The sequence below is a fragment of the Microtus ochrogaster genome, unplaced genomic scaffold (genome assembly GCF_000317375.1).
Source record: "Microtus ochrogaster isolate Prairie Vole_2 unplaced genomic scaffold, MicOch1.0 UNK44, whole genome shotgun sequence".
In the NCBI taxonomy this organism is placed as follows: Eukaryota; Metazoa; Chordata; class Mammalia; order Rodentia; family Cricetidae; genus Microtus; species Microtus ochrogaster.
The window spans coordinates 2,465,692-2,491,579 of record NW_004949142.1 but is presented as its reverse complement, the minus strand read 5'-3'; the positions used below and the strand labels follow the sequence as shown (position 1 = coordinate 2,491,579).

The window sequence follows — 25,888 nt, the reverse complement described above, 5'->3', positions numbered from 1 at the left end:
CCTGTCTCTGCCTCCCGAGTACAGGGATTAAAGGTGTGCGCCACCAGCCTACATTATTTTATTATTATGAGTAAGTAATTTGCCTGCACATATACGTATGTATGCCACATGCCCTGTGGAGGTCAGAGATGGTATCAGATTCCGTGTGGAGTTACAGATAGCTGTGAACAGATGTGAATGCTGGGAAATGAACCTAGGACCTCAGCAAGAGCAGTCTTAGCTACTGAGCCATCTCTCCAGGCCCCACAATTTAAATATTCCAGAGGACCTAAGTTCAATTCCCAGCACCCTCATGGTGAGTGGAAAGGTTTTAGTGGAAGAAAAGAACCAACTCTTTGTCCTCCACACATATACAAACAATAATAATTAAAAAATTGTAAAGTATGGCTTGAGGATATAGTTTAGTGGTTGAAGACTTGACTCTTGTGCGCCAAGCTTTGTTGGATCCCTAGCAACTCAGAGTAAACAATCGCAAATCAAGGTGTTGATGTCGATGGTGAAGTGGTTAGAGGATGGAGCCAGAGCAGAATCTCAAAGCCTCCTCAAGAAGCAGGGAGTAGATCGGGCGGTGATAGGGCACACCTTTAATCCCAGCACTTGGGAGGCAAAAGTGCACAGATCTCTGTGAGTTTGAGATCAGCTTGGTCTACAGAGCAAGCTCCAGGATTGGCTCCATAGCTCCTGGGAAACCCTATCTTGAAAGAAAAAAAAAATGGGTAGTGGTGACCCATGCCTATAATTGCAGCACTTCTAAGGAATTGGGAGTTCAAGGCCAGCCTGGGCCTGCTTTGACTCAAAAATAAACTCAAACTTAACTCCAGTAGAGGCAGAGTCAGGTCTACATACTCAAGATCTACATAGTGAGTTCTAGGACAGACAAGGCTCTGTATCAGAAATAAACTCAGTATGAAATTTTGGCTTTTTGAAGCAAGAACACTTTCAAGGGCATGAACTGAGATTTACATCCACCTTCCCTCCACAACACTGTCTTAATTTTTTTTCTTTTTGGTTCTCTTGAGCCAGGTGGTGGTGGTGGTGCACGCCTTTAATCCCAGTACTCAGGATGCAGAGGCAGGCACATCTCTGTGAGTTCGAGGCCAGGCTAGTCTACAAGAGCTAGTTCCAGGACAGGCTCCAAAAGCTACAGAGAACCCTTTTTTTGTTTGTTTGTTTGTTTTTTTGGGGGGGTTTTTTTTGTTTTGTTTTTTTGTTTTTCAAGACAGTGTTTCTGTGTGTAACAGCCCTAGCTGTCCTGGAACTAGCTCAGTAAACCTACCTGGCTGGCCTTGAGCTCACAGAGACTCACCTACCTCTACCTCCGGAGTGCTAGAATTTAAGGCATGCTCCCCGCCCACCGTCTTAATTTTATATCCTTATTTTCAACCACTCTTCAGAAAACTTCAAGAACAAAGTAGCTTGAGGCACTAAAAACAAAGAGCACCCGGGCGTGGTGGTGCACACCTTTGGTTCCAGCACTCCGGAGGCAGAGGCAGGCAGAACTCTGAGTTCGAGGCCAGCCTACAAAGTGAGTCCAGGATAGCCAAGGTTACAAGAGACACCCTGCCTTGAAAAAAAAAAAAAAGAAAGAAAGAAAGAAAAAGAAAATCAAGGAGGTGCATCAATAGGCTCGTTTCTCTACCTCTAAGCAAACTTCCCCTAGAAGAGTTGTGATCTGTGTCCCTCCACATTATCTCAAAAACTGTAGGATTGTGCCCTTCCTCTTCCCATTACGATCTCTTGGTTTATCTGCCCTGCGAGGGTTTTGAATGGTAGGAGGGTGGTAGAGGTGAGGGCAAGGCAAGTTTCTTGCACATAACACACACATGCTAAGCTTTGGGTTCCTGAAAAAAGACGTCTCAAAATCAAGATGAAGATGAAGTAGGGTGGGAGAATCCTGAACTAGAGGCAGAGTAGATAGAGGGTGTGTGAAACCAAGGAGTTCCAATTTGACTCCCTTCTCTCTAAATGATGCAGAATTGAGAGACGTGGGTAATGATGTTGGAGAAGAGACGTCAGATTCCGAAGGTACCCTGACCCTGGAGATTAGACAACCGCCTTCTCAGCAGCAGAACAAGGAACCGGGACACACTGCTGGTCCCCAGGTTCATCTGTTCCCTGACCCGGAACAGCAGCGGATTTCTTCGCTACGCCGGCAGCCCACGTGCTGGCAACCGCGACCACGTGGGGCCCCCGAGGAAACGCCTTCGCAAAGGTTTGTCCCCTCCGCTGTCCAGTAGAGAGGAAGGCCGGGGTAGAGCGCCGTAGGAAACAGTTCGGGCCACCAAACCCAACTGGCGTGTGCCAGAGGCTGCGGGGGAACGGGGCAGGGGGGGGCCGGGCGGGGGCGGGGCTTGGTTTAGACCCCTGGTGGGAGGTCCCGGGGTCCCGGGGCTAGAAAACGGGGGCGATCTAGAGGGCTAGTAGGTACCGGCTTGGTTTTGCCAGGGCTCCTCCGTTTGCTCCCTACAACGAACCCAGCCTGACGGGCCCCTGATTCACCATGGAGTCCACGCTGACCGCGGGCATCGCGATGGCTGAAGCGCTGCAGAACCGGCTCCCCGGGCTAGAGAATACGTGGCTCTGGGTCACCTTTCTGGGAGATCCCAAGAACCTCTTTACGTTTTTCTTCCCCGCGGCCTACTACGCCTCTCGCCGACTGGGCATCTCCGTGCTCTGGATCACCTTCATTACTGAGTGGCTCAACCTCGTCTTCAAGTGGTAAGACGAGATGCTTAGGGCATCCTGGTCCCCTACCCCTTTGAGGCCCTAATCTCCCTCTAGTAGGTACCTCAAAGCCAATGCCACCCTTATCCCTTAGGGCCTAGTTTTCACCTTGACTTTCTTTAGATCTTGACCGCAGACCTCACCACACTTTACTGTCCCAATCAGAGAAATGACTTAAGGGGCGTGTTCAACTGCAAATACAGCCTCCGCCTCAGACCTTCTGATTGCGAAACTCCAAATTTAGTTGTAGTTGAAATTTACATTGTAGCAATTATTGACAGAAATTTAGGTAGCCGAAAGTCTTCTTTCTTAGCTGCCCGTTTCATTCATCGGCTCATTTGCTTGACGTTGTGCTAGGCACCAGCTGCTTTGTAAAATAAGATGCGGTCCCTGGTTCGGGCTCAAGAGCATAGGCAATGCTTGAAGACTTACGAGAAATACAAAATCTCAGACTCCAGGCCAGATCTGCATTTTTTTAAAACATTTATTTATTTATTTATTTATTTATTTATTTATTTATTTATTTATTATGTATACAATATTCTGTCTGTGTGCATGTCTGCAGGCCAGAAGAGGGCACCAAACCTCATTCCAGATGGTTGTGAGCCACCATGTGGTTGCCGGGAATCGAACTCAGGACCTTTGGAAAAGCAGGCAATGCTCTTAACCACTGAGCCATCTCTCCAGCCCCCGCCAGATCTGCATTTTAACAAGGCCCCCTGGTTATAGTGTACAGTGAAGTTTAAGAGGTACCAAACTTTAGGGACTTAAAGGAAGTCTTGCCCCTCCCTTCAGGGAGCAGCGGTTACTAATATAGCTTTCTCATTCTAAGAAGCCCGATAGTCCTGGACCTCCTGCAGCGCTTGGGGTTTGTTTATCTGTGCCAACTTGTTGGTTTGTTTTGTCTTTGGAGTATGGAAGGGAACTACTGGACACACAGCTCCACCTCAGCTGCTGATGCCCTGTCCCAGCCTTGAAGTAGGAAGGGGGCTCATTGGGAGACACTGAATGGGCTAGAATGACACACTGGAAAACAGACCAGGAGTCCCCCTCCCTCCCGCCCTATCCACACGGGCTTCATCCTTACTTGTAACCCTAAAAGAAATTGTATAATCATTTCCTTCTGGTCTAACGGTCCCATCCTAGACTTTTTGCTCTCCCCTCCCTTGGAGTCTGTGTAAGCCCCCTGCTTAATATCTGAGTATGAAAGCCCTAATTCTCCTCCTCTTCCAATGAAACAAAGTTGCACTGTCTAACCCAGAATGGTGGTGTCCCCAGTGCTGGGATGACAGGTGTACACTAGTATGCCTGATCCCATATTCATTTTATAGCTTTGTGGTCAACACTTGCTGTCTGTGTTTGAGGCTCAGTTGTTGGTGGGAAAAGGAAAGTCTCTTCTGAACAACCCCCCCCCCAGCATCTTGCTTCCTGCTCTCCCCCTTTTTCTCTTTCTGGCCACAGCAGCATTGTCCATGTTGGGTGCTCCAGAGGCCAGACAAGCACCTGCTAGGCCAAGGGAGTTGGATTGTAGTGTGGGGGGAGGGGGGATTCATCCGTAGTTTTTCTCAGACTCCTCTGTACAGTCCCTCCTCCCAGTTTCACACTCGAGACGCTCACCTATGTAATTCAGGAGTGGGTAACTCAGGCTGGAACCAGGGGCCTGAGAAGGGGACAGGGAAGGTGGCCAGGAAGGCCGGGTCCTAAGAAGAGCTGGTCATGCAGTGGGAGGGGTAAGAGTGGGTCCCATGTCTCAGAACACATGTACACACACACAGTCTCTCTACACCCGCTGGCCTCCAGATCCCTTTAAGAGGAAAATATGCGCTTCTCTGTTCTAAAGTAGGAAGTCATGGTAAGATAATAGCTAGAATCAGTGCCTTCTGAGTGCACCCAGCAGGGCCTCCTGATTCCTGCTGCCCCCTGGATCCCTCTAACACTGTGTGCATGTCATATGGTCTCGTATCTTGTCTTCTAGGTTTCTGTTTGGAGACAGGCCCTTTTGGTGGGTGCATGAGTCTGGGTACTCCAGCCAGACTCCAATCCAGGTTCACCAGTTCCCATCTTCTTGTGAGACCGGCCCAGGTGAGAAAAGTTCCAACCTCCTCCCATTCTTGACGTGGTTACGGTGTAGATAAATTTAGCCGGGCAGTGATGGCTAGTGCCTTTAATCCCAGCACTGGGAGGCAGAGGCAGGTGGATCTCTAGTTCAAGGTCAACCTGGCAGGGTAGCTAGGGCTGTTCACAAAAGAAATCCTGTCTTGAAAAACCAAAAAGTTAAAAAAAAAAAAAAAAAAAAGGTTTGAATAAACATTTCCATATACTTCAGCTAGGGTGGTCCAAACAGGCCTAGTCTCTCAGTTATTGGTCCAGAAAACAAATTCCAGGGAAGACCAGGTTGAGTGGCATGCCTCATGCTGGCTCTTCGCCTTCTAGTAAAGCCAGGGCCGCAGCAAGTCAGCAGCCCGAGAACAGTGACCTTGAAAGAAAGGTCTTGGGGGAGTGATAGGCTGGTACTGGGCAAGCTGTCTTCACGTTCAGGGGAGGCAGACGTGTTGAGGGATCACCAGGGGCACCTGGGTTGCACCTTTATTTTTTCACCGTGAACTTCTGGATCTCCCGGCAGGCAGCCCTTCTGGCCATTGCATGATCACGGGAGCAGCTCTCTGGCCCATAATGACAGCCATTTCTTCTCAGGTGGCCTCCCAGTCCCGCAGGTATGACCACGGTATTGCCCACCAGTAGGCGCATCCTCGACCTCAAAGGCTCCACAGCGTATTAGTTGGGAATTAGCTGAATTAGAGCTGTGGTGACCCGGGGGGTCGGTTCAAACTCTGAAGTATTTGGACGCGGAAGGAAAGCAAATCACGCTCCTTCTCCAGCCCTTGAGCAGCCTGTCTCTCTTCTTCGTAGCCCCTGGGTAAGGGTGATTCCTGGCCTGGCTTACTGCACCTTCCTGCTGGCTGTCGGCCTCTCTCGGGTCTTCCTCTTAGCACATTTCCCTCACCAGGTGTTGGGCGGCCTGATAAGTGGTGAGCAATCCGGGCAGCAGGGTGGGCCAAGGGGGATGTCTTTGGCGGTGGGAGAAGTAGTTTAGGAACTTCCCAGCATTCCCAGCTTCTGTAGAGCCAACCTCGAGGTCCCCGACTTTGTCTTAGTTTTCCTCCCAAAATGAACTGCAGGTGAGGGGGAAGATCCTTTCCTCCAACATCTGGAAACTGTTTTGCATCCCTTTAGGCGCTGTCCTTGGCTGGCTGATGACCCCCCGGGTGCCCATGGAACGGGAACTTAGCTTCTATGGGTTGACCGCTCTGACCCTTATGCTGGGGGCTAGCCTCATGTACTGGACTCTCTTTACACTGGGCCTGGATCTCTCCTGGTAAGTCCTGCTGGGCGCTGTATCTAGATATGTGGGTCTCTGGTTCACAGTGGCTACCAAGGACACACAAACTGTTCCTAGACAGATGTGGAGTGAATACATGAGTAGGGCCCCCAAGGGAGGATGGCTGTGAGCCAGTGGCTCTCTGGATTCCAGGCTCTTCTGGCAAAGACTCTTCTTCCCCACAGGTCCATCAACCTGGCTTCCAAGTGGTGTGAGCGACCCGAGTGGGTGCATTTGGACAGCCGGCCCTTTGCCTCACTGAGCCGTGACTCGGGAGCTGCCCTGGGGATGGGTATTGCCCTACACTCTCCCTGTTATGCCCAGATACGGCGGGTACACCTAGGAAATGGCCAGAAGATAGCGTGCTTTATGCTGGCCATTGGGCTGCTGGTCATTCTGGAATGGCTGGGCCACCCACCTCAGATCAGCCTCTTCTACATCTTCAACTTCCTCAAACATACCCTCTGGCCCTGCCTGGTCTTGGCCCTTGTGCCCTGGCTAGTGCACACATTCAGTGCCCAGGGATCACCACCCATTCACTCCTCTTGATGTCATTTGCCTCCCTTGCCATTCTCTTGCCCCAAAGACAACACTCCTCGTTTCCCTGGGCTCGAAAGCAGGCCCAGCCCACATTAAATGCATTTCTGTCTCATGTTATGCAGTTTTAGCCCCCTTTTAAAGAAGGACCTCTGTTTCCCAATGAGGCTGTCTCCTGCCTTCCCGCAGGGTCCCCACAAAAAAAAAAAAAAAAAAAAAGAAAAGAAAAGAAAAGAAAGAGAAACCAGCAGGCTTGGTGGGGATGGGGAGCTGGGTTCCTGACACAGGTGGCAGCTCAGGAAGGTTCTAATAAAGCTCTTGAAACGTCTGGATTCCTTCCTAGCCCATGCTCATGTCTCCACTGACTTTGCCTGCATCCCTACCAATGGAGCCTCCACCCCATACAAAGACAAAAGTAAAAGGGGGTTGAAATCAAAGCTGAGACCTCCTCTCTCCTCCCTGCCAAGGCCACAGCAGAGCTCTCTCGAGATAGGGTGGCAACAGTGGATACCCTCCAGGAGAACAGAGATCTCCCACCCTACTCCCCTGCTTCTCAGATTCAATTCTAGTCCAAGGCTGAAGAAAAAAGACAGCATTTTGGTTAGGACAGGAATGAGAACTTTACTCCATTTGGGAACCCAGAGAACAGACATTATTCCCAGAAGGCACTGCCACAAACAAGTTTATTTACACAAGGAGACAGTGTGACAGGATACAAAATACTTAACGAGAATCCATTCATTCACGACAGAGCAGGAATGGGTTTCCATGAGAGTAAGACCAGCCCACAGGGAAAGTGAGAGGCCCGGAGCCCTGGGCTCAGTGCAAGGAGGATTTAGACAGCACACAAACACACAGCAAACTAGTAACTCCCCAGCTCCCTCAACCCTGCTCAGGCCCCCAGCAGGATAATATGTAAACATACTGCTGGGTCCTGGGGATGGAAGGAGATAGAGAGAATGTGGTATAGGGGAGGAAGTGTTGGCCCCCTAGGAGCCACTTCCCATCTTTGGTTTCCTAGAAGCTAGACCACATTCACTGGAAGCCTGTGCGCTCCAGCCTCTGGACACAGGGTTACTGGAAAAGAAGATGGACAGCCCCAAACTCCCTCCTGCTGAGAGCCCTTCCCCACCCCATACCCTGGGCTTCTGGCCAGGGTTCTAGCCCTATCTATCCTAGAACCACCTCTTTCACCATCCCCAGGCTTCAAAGCAAAAAGGCTCTGGAAGAGATCCGAGTCTTGATTGCTTCCACTTCCAGGTGATGGCTGAGCAAATCTGGTCCAGAACATCAGAAGGGCTTGCGTGAACTTGAAGCCCCCACACAGAGTCCAGCTTTCCCCCTCTCTACGCAGGGAGGTCAACAGGATAAAGTGGAGAGCCTGCCTGTGTACACAGGTCCTCCTGGCTCCTCCTAACCCAGCCGCAGCTCCCCCTGTACCCTCTGGGTTCCTGGGAGTAGGAAGCAAGAAATTTGGCCGCAAATCTAAGACCCACATCCTGGGCACACGTCTGCAGAATGCTGAGGACAGAAAGGAAGGGGAGTATAGGGTGGAAGTCTACCCCACTCCACTCCGTGTCTTAACTAGTAGTGGATCCTCCTGAGGACAGAGAGGGGCACAGGTGAAATTAAGGCGTTCCCCAAAAGCCAGCTGAAGCCAAGGCACCAACTTACTGTTCCCATCTCGGTAGCTCCAGAATTGGAGGTACTATCTGGGAGTACTGTCCAAGGTAGGAGAGAGTACAGAGAACTGGGGCGAGATGACAAGAGGGGAGACGTGGATGCTGCACCCATCCCCCTACAGAAGGAAGGGATTGCTAAAGCTCGGGCCTGGGCCATGTGGCGGGAGGGCTGGAGCAGCTTGGGGGAGCAAGGCTGAGAGACCCACACAGCACACGTTGTTGAATGTGTGACTTTTTGTTTTTAATAGAAAAAATAAACAAAATCACAATGATGAAGCCCAGAGGAATGGGGGCCAGGGTGTCACAGGGTAGGCTCCTGCTCCATGGGCTCCTCTGCTGGCCTGTGGGGACAAGCACAGGGATGCCACTGAGTAGAGAGCACTCACTACCTTAGGCCGGGACAGGGGGATGCCAGGTGAGAAGCCTACCTGGGGCTATGCTCTTGAGTGGCAACGGCCTGGGCCTGCTCAGCCCCCACGGAAAGCAGGGCCATGGCGCTCACAGTCTCGGCCTCCTCTGTCTCACCTGTCTGAGCCTCCCGCAGAGAGCAACCCAGACCAGTGGCGAACCTCTGTACACAGCTCCAGTGTTTGCCTGTGGAGAGGGACAGACAGGTTCAGGGAGAGCAGACAGGTCCATATGTACCTGCTAGCCCTGGTACCCCACTGCCCATATGCCTCATCCGCCGAGCAGGTTGAAGTATGAGCCCCTCTGCCTGTCCCCACGCACTCTGGATCTCGATGACTTTCTCTAGTGTGGCAACTGCATTGACGCTGGGTTTCTGCTGCAAGACTGCTTCATCCAAGGGCTGCAGCTGCAGAGAGAAGGAGGGCGGACTCAGAGTGGGATAAAGAGCAATGCCTAGCTGTCCAGCTGACCCCATCCAGACATTCCTGTGCTGGGAAGCACTGGCTTTTGGGAGGAAGCCCTGATCAGCAAGTCTTCCTTGGCCAAATATTCTCAGACCTAGGCAAACCTCAAGGAACCTTTGAGGCCACTGGACCCAGGGAAGTGGATATCCCTGCTGACCCATCAGCCCCACCTGCTGTCCACCTCTCTGTCCCCCCCGTTCACCTCCACGCTGAGCAGAGCAGAGACACAGGCCTCAGAGGCATCACAGATGGCAGTCAAGTCGTGGCCTCCCTCCAGGGCCAGCACCACCCGGCCCCCTGCCAGTGTCATGAGCTGCCTGGTCAAGTGGCCAAAACCTTTGCATGGGAGTAAAGAGAAAAAGCTGAATGGTAAATTGTATCAAAGAGACAGAAGGAGAAAAAAAAAAAAACAAGAAATGAAACATATCGTACAAAATATGACAGCAGACTTAAGCCCCAGTACAGCTACAACGAAGTACAGTGTCAGTGAACTTAGTGGAGGACAGGCTAAGATGAGATGCATTTCCGGTAGGTAGGTCAAGGCCAGCGAGCTCCAGTGGAAGATACTTGTTTGCTACTCCACCTCTACCTGCCGGTCCCCATGGCAGGATTGGCAGAAGGGTGGGCAGAGCTAGCAAGTCTTAGACTTGCTCCCTGCAGTGCCAACTTATTCCCTGTCCCCTGTGCCTCAGTGTTCCACACCCTCCCAGACCCCTAGTAGGCTCACATCTGGCGGTGACAGAATAGCCACCCAGTGGAGACAGATGTCCTTCAACAGCATCAAACCCAGCGGAGACTAGGACGACGTCAGGTGAGAACTCGTGGGCAATGGGCATCACCACTGTCCTGTAAAGGGATGGCCCAAGCTAATGCCAACAGAGGCCAGGCTGAGCCTTGCCACACTCTGTTCTCCATTGAGGCCATACCCCTCCACCACCCCAACTGAGTGCCTGCTACCCCTGCCAGCTCCGGGTCCCACCCCTCCTCTGGCCCTTCTCAGTCCCCACCTGAAGGCTGTCAGGTATTCCACATCTCCAATGGGGGGATCCACACCTCCTGTCCATGCCACATTAACATTGTACCCCACGCCTGGCCCTCCACCAACCTGGCATAAGGTAAGAGAGGTTACTGTCACCGCCCTGGATCCCAAGCACTGCCCCGTCCCCTGCCTCCAACGTCTCACTCCATTGACCTGTTTTACCCAGCTGGCAATCAGACCTGTGTGGTACTCCCCCTGGGAGCCCTCAAATGCCACATGGACCAGCATCATGAATGGGCCTCTGTGGCTTCCTGCCAAGTCCCATCCTGCCAGGTCCCAGTGTGCTACCTCTGGGAAGGGCTGACATGAAGGCCCAGGAGTTGTACCTCTTCAGGAGCCCCAGAGCCCGGGAAGAAGTTCCCATTGTCATAGCGATGCAGCGAGATGTAGAGCACAGAGGGGTCATCGTAGAATGCTTGCTGGGTGCCGTTGCCATGGTGAATGTCCTGATGAGGATAAGTGGAGGGTGCTTTGGGTACCAGTCTAAGCTCTAATCCAAAGGCTAACATGCCACCTGTTCCCCGCCCACCCTACCATTAGCTCTGCAGATGAGGCCACCAATGGCTCCAGGGCCGTGACACTGAATCCAGGCTCTACAGCCATGGATGGATATGGTTTGTCTCCCTGCAGAACCCATTTCACTGAAGTGCAAGGGAAACCCAGGCAAGTAAGAAATTTAACACAGGCAAATAAATTCTGAAGAAGGATCCAACATTTACATGAATTTGTTTTATTTTGAGACAGGGTTTCTCTAGGTAGTCCAGGCTGGCCTTGAATGCTCAATCCTGAGTGCTGGGATTATAGTTGTGCACCACGGCTGCATACATATTTTTAAACCAAAACTGGATTTCAAAAATTCTGCCCTTGGCCGGGCCTTTAATCCCAGCATTTGGGAGGCAGAGGCAGGCGGATCTCTGTGAGTTCGAGACCAGCCTGGTCTACAAGAGCTAGTTCCAGGATAGGCTCCAAAACCACAGAGAAACCCTGTCTCGAAAAACCAAAAAAATAAAAAATAAAAAAAATAAAAAAAAAAAACTGCCCTTGCTGGTCAATGACCAGTGAGTCCTCAGGCACAGTGAGTGGTGTGTTCACTTTCCCCACCATGACAGAAGGCTGAGGAACACCCACAGCCTCAGGAGCAGAGGTGGAGCATCTTTGCTAAGTAACCCAAACAGTGTCCTCACTTAGAGAAGTAGAGGAATACTTTGCACTGCTAGAGGTGGCTGTGAGCAGCACAAGTGTCATGTTCTTGGCACACAGCAGCCCCAATGGTAAGGGCAAGGAGAAAAAGATTCTGGTAGTAGTGGTCACACCCGGTCCCTATCGCTCAGGGGAGGAAATCATCTGGATGTTGTAGGCTGCTAGGGGGAAGATGCAGTGAATGAGGCTAAAAACACACAGGGGTGTCCCAGGGAGGAACCATCCCACTGAATGAAAGGACCCACCTGATGAGCTGGGTGGTGATAGCACTCAGGAGGCAGAGGCAGGCGGATCTTAGTAAGTTTAAGGCCAACCTGGTCTACAGAGCTAATTCCAGGACAGCTAGAACTATTACACAGAGAAACCTTGCCTCCAAAACCAAAACCAAAACAAAACAAAAAAGGACTGTCTGATGATGAAGCAGGAAGGATATAAACTGAACATGTGATGCCAAGGAGTGAGTCCTAGTGCCACCCAGAGGTGGAGGCACTTCTGAAGGCCTTCCCTGGCAGTTCTGCCCATCCCTGCCCAGCATCCCAGCCCACTGCCTACCCAGTCCACGATGAGCACCTTGCCCACATTCAGCTTCTGCTGCAGGAGTTTAGCTGTGATGGCTACGGAGTTGAAGAAGCAGAATCCCCTGTGTGGGGAGGAGGAGAGGGCAGGGAGGTCAGCTTGAGTGACATGAGTTTTGCTTCAAGTAAAAGATAGGAAGAGCTGATGGCAGAGGGCCAGGGTCAGGTCAGAGTGGTACTCACATGGCTGTGGACTCCTCAGCATGATGTCCTGGGGGCCGGATGATGGCAAATCCATTCTGAAGTACAAGCAGAAGGATAACTGTCAGGAAAGCCATGTCAGGGACAGGGTAGATACAGGAGAGAAGCACAAGCCAAGTAGGAATGGGAACACAGAAATGCACTTTTATGAACGCCAACTGCAGGACCCCAGCAAACAGCTGTCTCTCCCCTGCAGATACACACAAGAGCCTCAGGCTTCAGTGCCTACTTGGTCCCCCATGACCCTCAAACCATGGCTGTCCCCATCCTAGCACTCAAGACTTCAAAGTGGCAAAGGACAATGGTCTTGATGAGCGGAAGTCACTGCTGCCCCTGCACACCTGCTCCTAAAGACACAGGAAGCAGCCAGGAGTGCAGAGGCCACAGTATAACCTTACCTTGAGCTCTCCTGCAGCCACCTTGAAGGCCAGCTCTACCAGGCAGCCCACTGCCATCCGCACAGCACTGGAGGAGTGCATCTCATTCCACACAGTGTCGCTGTCCACCTGCAGGGGCAGGAGATCGGGCTTCAGTGTGCCCTCTGCAGGGGGAGGGGAGGAATGGGAGTGGGCACCAGAGAGCAGGCGAGCAGCCACAGGGGCAGGGAGGAATGGGTCAAGCTAGGAGAGCCACTTGCCCACTCCCACATACCCAACTCACCCCAATGCCCCCACAAGGCAGCATGGCATACATCTTTTGGCTGATGGGGCCTGCAGAGAAGAGGGACAGAGATGCTCTGATAGGTGTCCCACTTGCCAGTTGGCATGGGCCATGTAGTCCATGCCAGCTGAGACCTCTATCTTCTGCTATGGTAGGGACATGGCAGGTTGGGAAGAAACACAGACCACCATCAAGTCCACCTTTAAGCCTGATACCCTGCAGTATGTTCAATCTGCGTCTTGGGGATGTGACCCACTAGGACTGCTGGCTACTCTGCCTCGGTGGTCTTTATGACAGCCCCATCACACTCAGACTGAGGACACACGTGGGACCATTCCCGGCAACTCACCAAGCAGTTTCTTGCTGTCCAGCTTCTGCCGGTTGAGGGGGCTGGTCCCATAGAGCAGGGTGTGGTACTCAGAATGTACTGTCTGGATTTCATCTAGCGTGGCTTTACGACCCCGGATCCGCTGCCAGAGGAGGTCAAGAGAGGCCAGAGAGCGTTGACAAGGCTCAACTCTCTTGACAACTACAGCCCAATGCTCACAGAGCCAACCTCCAGAACTAAAGGATTTGGAGAAACTACGCCTTGGCCCTTGAGAGACCCCACTCCAGGACTCTTTCCCAGATTAGCTGGGGACCATGAGGGAAGCAGATCACAAGGGATGGAACTGGGGAGGTCTCAGAGCTGACTGGAGGGCTAGGGTGTGGGAGAGGCTTGGTTAGAAGGGGAGTGAAGGCATCACTCAGATGGAAGTCCCAGCTGAAGGCAGGGGGCTCCCTCACCTCACACTTGCTGAGCAGCCCAGTTTCCTGCAGCCGGGACCAGATGCTCTGGATGCGGCCGGCGTGCTCCGGGTGTACATGTGTATTCCCGCACGTGCACTGGTGCTTCAGCATGAACGTGTCATAGACCACACCTGGGCCACAGACCCTTGTGTCAGCCAGAACTGTTCTGAACCCTGCTGTACCCCGGTCCTAATGACTATCTATGGCTACCCTAGCTATCCGCCAACATTCACATACAACCCTCTCTCCTCTCTTCAAACCCAGCCTGGCTGAAGCTGGTCCCACTCTCTGTCCTCTGCAACCCCTTTACCACCCCCATGGTGCAGTCCTCCTTCTCCGCATCACATCTGCCCATGCACTGGCCCCCCTGGTGAGGAACCAAGCACGTGGCAGCCTCATGGGTAAAAGCCTTCTGGGTCTACTGGGGCCTCACTGTCAATCCCACAGGGAGGAAGGAGGCCAGGAGGCACAGAGAAGATACTGCCCCCCAGAGAGTAGGAGCAAGGCTGCCTCTCCTCCTTGGAGAGAAGCTGCTGCTGCTCCCACGAACAGCTGTGGGGCACAGGAAGAGATGAAGACCCCTTTCCCCTCCATGCAGTGTGTATGCAGGACACCACATGCTACATATCCAAGCCCCTGGTGCATGGTGGATGGATGGAATGGACAGTGGTGGGCTTACCTGTGGTGAAGAGGTGCTTAGTGGGCTGGTCTGGGGGGCTCTTCATGCTCCCAGGAGCAGCAGGTGAGGACTGGGTGCGGCCCAGGGCCTGATGAGGCACAGTGGCCAGGCTGAGGGGTGCCTGGTACACCTGCAGGGGCTGTAGCTGCTGGGCATCTGTGAACAACTGCAAAGGAGTAAGACAGCTGGGTGAGGCTCAGTCTGAATGGCACTGAGTACAGGGTCCTTTCAGCCTACAGAGGGCCCCAAGTCTCTTCCTTCCCCCTCCTCCCACTTGCTCCCTCCAGGGACAGGAGACACTCCAGCCTTGCCATCTCCCGGCAAGATGGGGAAGATGGGGCATGTGATGAGTCACTCCAGTTAGTAGCATTGAGGTAAGAGGCTGAGAAGGACGGGGGTGGGTGGGTGGGGGCGGGATGAGTCAGGCCTAAGGGCTTGGGGCTGTGTCCGCAATGAATGGAGCGCACTAGGCTCAAGGCACACTGTAGTAACAGTGGGGGTGTGTGTGTACACACGCACGCAAGCACGCAGAGACCAACGCACAACCAGCCGACGCAGGCACAAAAGCAGATACACACAGGCCCTGTGCACACAGAAGCGCACTCGCACAGTTAAGAGAGACAAGGGCAGTCACAAAGGGAGAAGAATGCCAGGCAGGCACAGCTCAGGGACCATACAGGATCCCCCTCCTACTCCCCCAGTCTCTCCTCCCCTTCTTGTTCTTTAGAAAGCTGCTCAAGAACTGGCAACCGCACCACTGGGGACTGACAATCAAGAGAGCAAATCAGGGGATGGGGAAGGACAGTCAGTGGAGACCAATGTGTGGGAGGTACCTTTTTGTAACCAGCATTGGACTCCTCTAAGTCGGGTCCCTCATCAGGACCACTCTCGTCTTCCTCATCCTTGACCTGAATGCAGTCTTCATCTTCCTCCTCTTCATCCTCCTCCTCTTCTAGGTCTTCCTGGGTGCTCTCGCTCTCTGTGGAGCCTTCCCGGGGCATGGTCAGGGCCCCCTCCCCCAGCAAGGCCTCTTGCTGCTCTGTCAGCTCTTCTTCTGTCTCCTCAGGGTGGGTGGTGGGCTGCCTTGGCAGCTCCCCCGTCTTGGTAAGGATCTGGGAGAAGAAAGCGCATTGTCGGGGGATGGGAACCTTTAGCCTTTCTCTCCCTGTCCCAGCCAGGCACCTGTCCACGGGACTCTATGGGAATTGGAAACCGCGAAGGTGGCTCCTCCAAGCACTCAGCTCCCCAGGTTCAGCCCCCCCTCTCCCCCCCCTCCGCCCCGTGTGTCTCGCCAGCCTGGATCACTTCCGGGTAGCCCAGGACATTGCCTGTCTGCATGTACCTTGCCCAGCTGCATCTGCTGCTGCTTCTGCTTCTCTAGGAACTGCTGGTGCTGCTGCTGCATAACCAGCTGCTGCAGGGCCTGGGGACTCTGCGGCAGTGGAGAGGACTGAGTGCGGCTCAGAGGTCGGTGCCTCGGGATCTTGCCCACTGTCCTCATGCTGCTGGCCACACGCTCGCCCGTCACCAATGGGGACTGCCCATGGAGTGGCACTATGGAGGTGGAGAAGGTAAGTAAACACTTACTTGGAGGGGTGGGGGACCCTGAGCCCCATTCTCTCTCCTCCCTATATCTTAACAGTGAGTTCTGAGCCACAGGCACAGCAAGCCCTCCTAGGGTCACTTTTCTGTCCCTCTGATTTGTCTGAGTGTGCATAAGTAGTCCTGGGCCCACCACACGCAGGTACAATCAATCACCAGTTCTCTCCATTTGCGACAAGATCCCCTGCTGGTAGACCTTGTAGATGCTGCCAGGCTGAGAAGTTCTGGGCCAAAGCCATGTGTCTTTCTAGCAGAGACCCTAAGAATGTTGGCAAGTACTAAGGGCCAAACTGTCTAATGCTGTCCAATGTCACTGCTATGGGCAATAAGTGAGCCCTTGAAACACAGCCTAAATTGACATGTGCTACCAGAATGAAACATATTTGGGATTCCAAGGCTTACATGAAACAAAAACTCAAATAATAATAATATTCTAGATAGAAGTTAAATATATAAGCCAGGCAATGTTAGCACATGCCTTTAATCCCAGCCCTTGGGAGGCAGAAGTCTCTAAGACTTCAAGGACAGTCTGATCTACAGAATGAGTTCTAGAAGCCCGGCGGTGGTGGCGCACGCCTTTAATCCCAGCACTCGGGAGGCAGAGGCAGGCGGATCTCTGTGAGTTCGAGACCAGCCTGGTCTACAAGAGCTAGTTCCAGGACCGGCACCAAAGCTACAGAGAAACCCTGTCTCAAAAAAAACCAAAAAAAAAAACTCACAGAGATCCACCTGCCTCTGCTTCTCAAGTGCTGGGATTAAAGGCGTGCGCCACTACCTCCCGGCTCCACCCATTTCTTTTTTTTTTAATTTATTTATTTATTGTGTATACAACATTCTGCCTCCATGTATGCCCACACACTAGAAGAGGGCACCAGATCTCATTACAGATGGTTGTGAGCCACCATGTGGTTGCTGGGAATTGAACTCATGACCTCTGGAAGAGCAGCCGGTGCTCTTAACCACTGAGCCATCTCTCCAGCCCCCTCCACCCATTTCTTTAAGAAAAAAATATGTTAGGCTTGGAGGCACCCATCTTTAATCACAGCAAAGTACATTAGATCATTGAGTTAGAGGTTAGCCTGGTCTACACAGCGAGTTAGAGGTTAGCCTGGTCTACACAGCGAGTTTGAAGCCAGTCAGAGCTACATAGTAAGACGATGTCTCCAAAAAAATAAATAAAAAGTAAAATAGTGTTTGCGTGCTGTTTCTGTGTGCACATGTTCATGTGTGTGTATGCAGCATGTAGAAGCCAGAGGACAGTCTAGGGTGTCAGTCCCTGCCTAACACAGCGTTCTTACTATTTACTGCTATGTACACCAGGCCAGCTGGCCTGCAAGTTCCCAGGAATTCCCTTCTCCGCCTCCATCTCACGTGGGAGTGCTCGAAATACAACCTTGTACTAACTACCATGTCTGGCTGTGCATGCAAACTGGGGCTCTGAACTCAAGTCCTCACACCGGCATGGCTATCCCTTGACCCAGTGAGCCACCTTCTCAGTTCTCTTTAAAGTGTTAAATGTGGGGAAAGTTTTAAATCAAGTGTATGGTTAGTAGCTTGGTATGATATGTCATGTCTGTAATCCTAGGACTCTCGATGCAGAGGAAAGAGGACTGTCAGAAGTTTGAGGTCAACCTGGGCTACATAGTGACACAGTGAACCCACCTAACTGAATAAACTCAGTGTGGTCTGTGTTATTCCTGCTGGCCAGCTCTGCTATGGAATATGAACTTGGTAACAGTGGCAGGTTCAGTCAAGTGCCTGGCATACCAAACACTGGTACGTGATGTTTTCAGAGCATGGGAGAAATCAATGATGTTGCTAATGATTGTGGCAAGGCTAAAGAGTACCCCCGGCTACTTTTGTCTACGAGATAGGTCTGACTTGAGCTACCGTGAGAGTCAAACACCCCTTCTCAGGCACACAGTTATCCACTCACCAGCTATAAGCGTGCTCTGCTGCCGGGCCTGTTCCAGCAGCAGAACGTGCTGCAGCAGGGAAGCATGCCCGTGAGGGCTTGTGTCGCCCTCCAATGTCACGCCCAGCAGGCAGCCAGGGATGGACGATGTGCTCATGAACTTGCCAGTCAGCGTGCCACCCTGCCGCAGGGACTGAAGGGCCTGCCTCTCAGCCTCCTGCTGTGTCGACAGCTTCGGGGAGGCCTGGTGAAGTTGGAGGGTGATGGTAGATAAGGCACAGACTGATACTGCCCCTGTCTTGCCAACTCAGACCAGCATCCCTCTTGTACCCTCTGCCCACCCACCAGATCAGGTCATGCCAGCTCAGCTCTCACAGGGCCTTGGGGAAGGTAAGTCGGAGCTAGGATATGTGCCCTGTACTTACGGTGAGGTGCGAGTTGGTGACGGTGACTGTGGCCTGCAGCCCTAGGGAGATGTTGGGCAGAGAAGGAGACGTGTAGAGGCTGAACTGGTTTGGGGAGCTGTCCAGAGGGAGGGCCCGGTGCTGGGGGAGCATCTGGGGAGCAGTCAGGAGAGACAGACATGAAAGCAGGCAAAGGAGAGACAGCCAAGAGGGGCGACCTGGACAAAGGCCAAGGGCTCTGAATGGTCTCTCACTCCCCCAACCCTGAGCCCCAAGTGGGGGTAACAGAGAGATCAGATCCCTTCAGGGGCCTGCGGGACAAATCTCTTTTCAAGGCAACATATCCAGGCAAGACCCTCCAAATGTACATAGAGGCATCTAGGCTGAACACTCAGCTAGGCCAGAAGAAGCAAACTCCTCCTTCCAAAAGAAAGAGCACCTCTGTGCCCCTACCCCATCCCAGCTTCAGTCAGTCCTGTACCTCAGTGGGGATGTTGGGGACTGAGCCAGTAAAGCCGTTCTCAGCGATGGTGCTGTGGGAACTGTTGGGAGAGCTGGGGCCAGAGCCGGGCGCACTGTTACACACGGACGACACTACAGGAGAAGTGGCTGTCACCTGGGCCTGCTCTGAGCCACCCCTCCTCCCAGACCTTCACAATTAGGACAGGAGAGGAGGCCTTACCCCCAGGCCCCGTGCCTGTGATTTCAACTGCTCTCTTCTTAAAGGTACTAATAACAGTGCCGTCCTTCCGACGCAGGAGGGGACTGCTTCTCCTCTCCGCCACCTTCTGTTTTAGCCTCGAACGTACTTTTAAGTTGGGTTCGGAGGCTGGAGAGAAAGTGGCTGGACTCAGATCGATCTACACACCAACCTGAAGCCCAGCCCACCCGTGGAGGGGGGAGGGGGACAACTCAAAACCACAGCACTGCCCTTGGCATAAGCCCACCTCTACCCCAGAAGCCATATTCCTGGAAGCCAGGACTCACCCACCTGTTTTGCGGAGAGGGAAGTCATCACGGCTGTCATAGGGCCCAAGCAAAGGCAGTTTGTAGGAGGGAGGCGTCCCAGGAGGGCCGCTCTGGGGAGGGGAACTCTGGTCCAAAGAAGCATGGTGGGCTCCCCTGGGGGTGGGGTGGAAGCAGGATTTGGGTTACCACCTACCCACTTGAACTGCCACCGAAGGCAAGTTGTTTGATTTGCAAGATTTTGTTTTGTTTGTTTTTATATATGTTTTGAAAGAGGGTCTCATACAGCCCAGGCTGGTCTCAGACTTGCTATGTAGTTGAAGATAAATTTGAACCCCTAGTCTTTCTTCCTCTACATCCTGAGTGCTACACCTATAGGCATATGCTACCACACACAGCGTAGGAAAGGGGAGTTATGGAAAGGCCACATGGGGGATGGTTACTTCCACCCCTCTCCCTCATGGAACTAGGGGTCGACATTACAGAGGGGAAAAAGACATGAATCCTGGGAAAGGGAGGAGAGAAATAGGATGGAGAGCTCCCTACTAGGACAGACTGCAAAACAGGGAGCCCCAAGCCATCCTATAACCAGGCAGCCCCTGAGCAGGGTCCCTCTGCCAACCCTTGCCCCCCAGAGCCATTACCAGCATTTGGGGTGCTGTGGGAGGGAATGGTTGAGGCTGCCTGGCGTGGGCTCCTTTGACTTCGACAAGAGGAATTCCTGGAGCCTCAGCTTGACCTCGGTGCTGGCGATGGCACCTATGGGACAGGGCACAGCTGAGCTGGGTGCCTGGAGCTGGGGCCACGGCGTGGTAGGGCCCAGGAACTGCCCACTGGTCTTACTCTCTTTGCTCTTCTCCTTGTTGCGTAGGATAAGCAGCTGCTGCTCCAGCCGCTGTTTCTCCAGCTCCTCTTGCCGCTGCTGCTCCCGCTGCCGCTGCTGCTCCAGCTCTTGCTGCCTCTTAGCTGCCAGCATTTCCTGCTGCTGCTGCGGTAGGTGCAGGAGGGCAGAGGCGGTGGTGAGCCAGGCCCAGGCAGGGCTGCCACTCTGGTGGGCCCCGAGCCCCCTTGCTCACCTTGAGATGCTTTTGCAGCTGGACTTCATGCTGCCTCGTCAGGTGGTCGTGCTGCTTCTGAAACTCGGCGAACAAGAGCTGCTTCTGAAGCTGCTGCTGCTGCTTGAGCACCAGGAGCTCCTGCTGCAGTTGCTGCTCCCGTAGCGCAGGGTCCATGGGGCCTGCCAGAGTCCCCCGAAGCTCCACAGGGCTAGGGCTACCTCCACCTCCACCCCCCATGGAGCTGGGCATGGCTCCTGGCAGCACCGGCTTCACCTCCACTGTGGGCACAAGACACACAAGTGGTGAGTCCAGCCCCAGACTGCCCTTGGTCCCGACAGCCTGGCCCACGGCCCAAGAGACTACCAGACAGGTCCACTAGACCCTAATGACATAAATCTCTCCACCCATGGATGCTGCCGTCCACTTTCTTTAAATGAGGCTGAAGTCATGAACTTCGATAAGAAACTATGTATGCAACAGGGCTGCAGGAAGGGTCGGCATGGCATGCGTAAGGCCATGGGTCCGAGGAAAAAACTGTATCTATGCATGAGTGTGAAGAGGAGCAGCCAGAGAGAGTCAGAACTCAACACCTGATATGGTCACTGACAGCTAATACTAGACATCTTCTATGCACAGCTCATTTACACTGCAGTGATATATGAGTTCAATTCTGTCATTAGTACCCCTTTCACAGATAAGTAAACTGAGGCAGAGAGAGAGTGCTGAGTTACCTGACCAAACATAGTCAGGTGACTGAGGAACCAGGCTACGAATATAAATCTTAAGCTTTCACTCGCTGTCCCTTGCCTTCTCCCCGCCTAAGCCTATACATGAAGAGAAACCGAGGCAGGGATAGGGCCTGTGAAGACCTTCCGGGTAGCTTGTTCTCTGTGAGTTAGTCTAATCCCAGCTGGGGCAGATGAGGCAGATGAGGGGGAGCAAGCATGGTGTGGGGGGGGGGCAGGGTGGGAACAGGAGGCCTTAGGAAAAAGGGGGTGCAGGATAGCACCACGCCAGGGACAGGAGAAGGCTGGAAGTCAGCCTGGCTTCCTCTGCTGGATTATCTCCTTTCAACACTTTTATTGTAATTACCGCTATATATAGCGGGAGCCAAACAGCAGCTGTGTTGGGGGGAGGGGGATGAGAGAATGGGAGAGCAGGGAGGAGGTGGGAGGAGGAGACAGGAAAGGAAAGGGAATCAGACAGGAAGAGTGATGGCAGGGGGAGGGCTGGAGCTGTGGCAAGGACCTCAGTCTCCAGCCAGGGGAAGAACCCTTGGGAAGGGCATAGAGGGAGAGGGATCCACCGGGTGGTTCTGAGGTCCACATGGATAATGGGCCACTGGACGGGAAAAGTTCCAACTGGCTTATGGGAAGGTTGGGTCTTGACCTCTTGATCCCTGTACACTGTCCTCTGGTCACTGAATGTCATTCCGCATCACTGCCCAATGGTTGCCAGGGCGACCGGGCAAACACCACACCAGCAGGGAGCCCGAAACCCAACCCACACCCCACAAAGGCTTGCAGCTAACCGGAAGGGGAAGGCAGGATACCGCTGCCTGGGAAGAAGGAAGCGAGAAAGGCGACACCAGATCATCTCCTTTGCTCTCCACTTCTCCAAAGAAAAATCCTGTGTTCCTCACACCAGCCCAGGGAGGCACATGGGGCCAGGAAGACACTTGCCCAGCCAAGGGGCCCACTGTATCCCAGGCAGAGAGGACACAACCCTGATATCCTGATGGTTGCCAGTGTTCAGGATTCTTCCTAACCCCCAACCCCCTACACCTGACCCTACATCAAGAGTGACGGGGATGTAGTGGTAGGGACTAAAAAGAGCCCCCACACACACATGTTCTCAGGAAACACAGCACTGGAGGGCATCACCAGGCCTGGGGCAAGCCATATATGATCCTTAAGCCTATTTCGCCTGGGAGACCCACTAGAGGTGGGAGGTGGGGGTGGGAGGGAGAGCCTCAGCAGGATGTCTCTCAGTACCCTGTCTTCCCCCAACATAAGCTGAGCACATTCCTCTGTGGTTTCTCTGTCAGCCACACTGACGACTCTGTGGCCACCAGGCCAGAGCCACATCTGCAGGAGTGGCCAGATGAGGCCATAAAGGGTGGAGTCACACACACAGACAAACACAACCCCCCACCCCTCGTGGCACGCTCTCTCACTTTCCCTCCTATTCCATGCCCTGGACCAGCACCCTGATGAAAGATGCCCGAAAACTCCCAGGGCCTTTCTGGAGAGGACCTTCTCTACATCAGGGTGAAAAAGCAGGGTAGCAGCAAGGGAGCTGGTGGCCAGCTTCTAGTCTACCCAGCTCCCTCCACCCCCAAGCATTCAGCAAAGTCCTAAACTGGCTGGAGGGTTATCAGTTCCAAGCCTAACACTGATCACCCCACCAAGGATGTAGACTGGCTTCAACCAGTCCCTTTGCTGTACTATGGCTATTGGAGGTAGATGCCAGCCCATCGGCCCAGAGAGGGTAAGAGTCTAAAGATCCTGCCTCAAGTCAGGTTGGAACAGTGGTGGGGAAGGGTATCTTCTCTTGCAGAAAGCTTAGGGGTTCACATGAGTTGGGGGATCCTCCCGCTGCTAGCACTGCTGAGATGCCTGGCTGTGTGCTGCAGTGGGCACCAGGGCCCCACTGGTCTGCAGGTGAGGTGACGGGATAGCCAGAGGGCTTTCCTACATCGGTGGTATGCAAGGAGGAATCAGAAGAACACCTATCTGTAGCATGCAACAAACCAGGCTCTGCCAGGCAGCAACCCGGCTCCTTTCAGGATGGAAGCCAGAGAAGCAAGAGAATGGGGTCCCCAAAATATAGTCTGCCTGGCACAGAACCTTGAGCTTGGCTGACCGGGCATCTCCTTAAGGATCTGTGCCCTCTGCCAGCTTGGCAAGAACAGAGCAGGTGACAGCAGCTGCCATTCAAGTCAAGCACTTGGAACGGGAAGTGGGTGTGTCAGGACAGGAAGAGGCTCTTGGTTGCCTCCTGGTGGACCTAGGAAGATTGGAGAACTTTGGGAAGGAGGAAAGGGTGGGCAGAGAGGTGTGTTCAGATGACAGTGTGAGTGTGAGAGCTCAGGCTAGCAGAGCCCCCTGACAGGCCAAGATCACAGGGGACCGAAAACCCTGGGTCCTTATTTCACCTACCCCACCCCCACCCCAGGCCTCATGCTGTCCTGCAGAGAGCAGAACAGTGTCAATGCCAGGAGCTTCCTGTGGAGAGAGGTGCCAGGGCTCCAGGGACAGGCACTGACCACCTACGCTAAGGACTCAAACCCTTGCTTCCTGCAGGGAGTGGCGGCCTTAGGAGCACACTGACCCATGTGGCCTCCATGCAGAAGCCCCCAGCCCAGGCAGTGGGGTGGTCAGTGCCATCGTGTCCAGCCGTCAGTGTGGCCCTGCTCATATTAATATTAAGCTCAGGCTCAGAAGGCAGAGACCTGCCTAGCTCATGGGTATAATTGGGCAGAGCTGACACCTACTGGTATTCCCTTCTCATCCAGTCGGCCTCTTCTGCCACTAGCAGAATGAATCCCACTAGCCCAGGAGATTCTATATCATACGAGATGCCCAGGCCCCTCAGAAGGCGGGACTAATGGGGCAACTCTGTGCCCACTGCCAGCCTGGCCTCGGGGGTGAACCGGAGGCTGCGCACTGTAATCCTAGATATGCAGGAGGCTGAGGCCAAGGGACTGTGAGGCAAAAGCCAGACTGAGTAGCTCAGTGAGATCCTGCCTCAAAAACAAAATAATAACCACAGCCAGCCATGGGGGCTCGTGCCAGCATTCAGAAAGCTGAGGCAGGAGGATTGCAGAGAGTACTAGTTCAGCCCGAACTCCAGAGTAAAACCCTATCTATCTCAACTAACAACAACAAAAACCATGAAATTTAAAGTAAAACAGCAAATCCCAGGCAAAGGAGTGTGGCCTCTAGGCAGATAAGAGGTTTGGCCCACAAAAACAGGTTTTGGCAGTACTTTTGGGAATTAGGGCTCAAAGCAACAGATCTAGCTACCCTAGGACAAAGGAAAGGGCCTGCTCCTGCTTAGAACACTCTGCAAGCCATGCTCCACCCTCCCTTGAAGACATCACAAGTCAGACAAACCCTGACCAGCAGGGAATGGGTGCCTTCTATTCCACCGGAGCGGGGGGGGGGGGGTGACGGACGGACAGATGGACGGACCCTGGAGCAGCCCAAGATTCAGATCTACCAAGAAGACTCAAGAGAGGAGCCAGTTAGGAAGGAGGGAATCTTGTCTTACAAGGGAGCAGCATTAAGCTATGTGACACTCAGGATTGACACAAGGCCTATAGAGACCATTCCTGATTCTGGAGTCACTTTGCCTGGAGGGGTCGTTTGAAACCATCTGTTTTCAGCCCTCAGCGACAGGCTTTGGGAGCCAAGCTTCACAGAGAGATGGCAGTGCAGAAGACCCCACAGGCTAAGCAGCAGCAGAACAGGGGTCCAAACCCAGGTGGCCTGGCTCCCAGTGTGAGCAGGATGTTCCAAAGCACAAGCATGTGCTCAGCCTGGCTCCAGTGTGGGGCGTCATTCCAGACAGCACAGGCAGAAAGCCCACCCAAGAAGACGGCGCGCCCCACCAGTATACAGGTAGCTACCTTTGCCAGCAATCGGCAGCTTCTTCAAATGCCTAATTACCTTGTCTACCCCTTGGAGAATGGAAAAAAGGCTCTTGTCCCTGCCTTGGCTTTGAGAGAATTTGGAAGGAGGCAGGGAACACACTTCGCACTCCTCTGCCCATGACGCCGATGACCCCTCCCCACCAGAGACGGTTTCCCATGATCTATTTCTGTGCTCTTACGTGACTAGGGAGGCCAACTGAGGCTCAACAGGTTCTACCACAATTTAAACAGCATTTCCACATGTGCAGGCCGGGTATGACTCTCACCTAGCAATTTACACAACTCGTCGAGCAACACAAGCGAACACCATCATGTGATGGTTAAGAGTGAGGGCTTTTGGAAGAGGTGGCCCAGGCTCAAGGCTGTGCCACTTGTTAGTCAAGGCTCCAGGCGCCTCCCCCCATGCTTCCTGCAAGCATCTGCAAAATGGCAGCAGAGCACCTACCTCCCAGGCTGCCAAGCCCGAAAGAATGCTGGAGAGCTTGGCACAAGACCTCGGAAGATCTCAGAAGAACTAGTCAGGGCTATTATTATTAATGGCTCCTGGCATGTGCGTGTGTGTGCGTGTGTGCACGTGTATGTGTGTTCCTCACTCTGGCAATCCAGCAAAGCCTATAGACTACTACTCAGAGTGTTTCTATGGGCTCAGAATGGACCAGGGTGATAAAGTGCTTGCCTAATATATGAGGCTCTGTATTTGATCACCAGCACCAAGATAGTAATCATCATCATCACAAATAAGTTTCTAAAGTTCACAAAATAGCCAGGTGTGGGAGTATATGCTTAATCCTAATACTCAGGGTAGGAGTGGGGTCATCCTGAGCTATATTGCCAGACTGCATCTCAAAAGATCAAAAATGGGGCTGGAGAGATGGCTCAGTGGTTAAGAGCATTGCCTGCTCTTCCAAAGGTCCTGAGTTCAATTCCCAGCAACCACATGGTGGCTCAC

General features: G+C 53.1%; 2 protein-coding genes across 8 annotated transcripts in view; one reads left to right on the top strand and one right to left on the bottom strand.

Moving 5' to 3' along the window:
* The first annotated feature begins 2,332 nt into the window (after positions 1-2,332).
* Positions 2,333-6,972, top strand: G6pc3 (glucose-6-phosphatase catalytic subunit 3). Its single transcript, XM_005369131.1, has 6 exons — positions 2,333-2,718; positions 4,700-4,806; positions 5,348-5,438; positions 5,635-5,753; positions 5,959-6,100; positions 6,289-6,972. Exons 1-6 carry the CDS (start codon positions 2,501-2,503, stop codon positions 6,650-6,652), a joined length of 1,041 nt encoding a protein of 346 aa, XP_005369188.1. The 5' UTR covers positions 2,333-2,500; the 3' UTR covers positions 6,653-6,972.
* A 282-nt stretch (positions 6,973-7,254) lies between these two features.
* The window catches only part of Hdac5 (histone deacetylase 5), a 37,169-nt gene continuing 18,535 nt past the window's right edge, over positions 7,255-25,888 (bottom strand). For 5 of the 7 annotated variants that reach the window (XM_005369128.3, XM_005369129.3, XM_026777049.1 and 2 more), the window contains 24 exons: positions 20,301-20,560; positions 20,068-20,212; positions 19,869-19,983; positions 19,250-19,380; positions 18,941-19,087; positions 18,740-18,852; positions 18,280-18,411; positions 17,876-18,098; positions 15,680-15,891; positions 15,171-15,449; positions 14,338-14,503; positions 13,656-13,789; positions 13,219-13,339; positions 12,870-12,919; positions 12,608-12,715; positions 12,192-12,247; positions 11,986-12,073; positions 10,560-10,679; positions 10,202-10,299; positions 9,922-10,040; positions 9,397-9,530; positions 9,052-9,136; positions 8,751-8,916; positions 7,255-8,663 (listed from right to left, as the gene is read on the bottom strand). In XM_005369128.3, coding sequence (XP_005369185.1) covers positions 8,624-8,663; positions 8,751-8,916; positions 9,052-9,136; positions 9,397-9,530; positions 9,922-10,040; positions 10,202-10,299; positions 10,560-10,679; positions 11,986-12,073; positions 12,192-12,247; positions 12,608-12,715; positions 12,870-12,919; positions 13,219-13,339; positions 13,656-13,789; positions 14,338-14,503; positions 15,171-15,449; positions 15,680-15,891; positions 17,876-18,098; positions 18,280-18,411; positions 18,740-18,852; positions 18,941-19,087; positions 19,250-19,380; positions 19,869-19,983; positions 20,068-20,212; positions 20,301-20,560 — 3,242 coding nt within the window. In that variant the 3' untranslated portion in view covers positions 7,255-8,623. Of the gene's footprint in view, positions 8,664-8,746; positions 8,917-9,051; positions 9,137-9,396; positions 9,531-9,921; positions 10,041-10,201; positions 10,300-10,559; positions 10,680-11,985; positions 12,074-12,191; positions 12,248-12,607; positions 12,716-12,869; positions 12,920-13,218; positions 13,340-13,655; positions 13,790-14,337; positions 14,504-15,170; positions 15,450-15,679; positions 15,892-17,875; positions 18,099-18,279; positions 18,412-18,739; positions 18,853-18,940; positions 19,088-19,249; positions 19,381-19,868; positions 19,984-20,067; positions 20,213-20,300; positions 20,561-25,888 lie in introns of those variants that run through there. The other 2 variants (XM_013354440.2, XM_013354439.2) reach the window with 2 other exon arrangements.

Coding starts and splice junctions, on each gene's coding strand:
- G6pc3 (XM_005369131.1), top strand. CDS start 2,501: ATGGAGTCCACGCTGACCGCGGGCATCGCGATGGCTGAAGCGCTGCAG. Junction 4,807..5,347: donor TTCTTGTGAGACCGGCCCAG/GTGAGAAAAGTT, acceptor ATCTCCCGGCAG/GCAGCCCTTCTGGCCATTGC. Junction 6,101..6,288: donor CTGGGCCTGGATCTCTCCTG/GTAAGTCCTGCT, acceptor TCTTCCCCACAG/GTCCATCAACCTGGCTTCCA.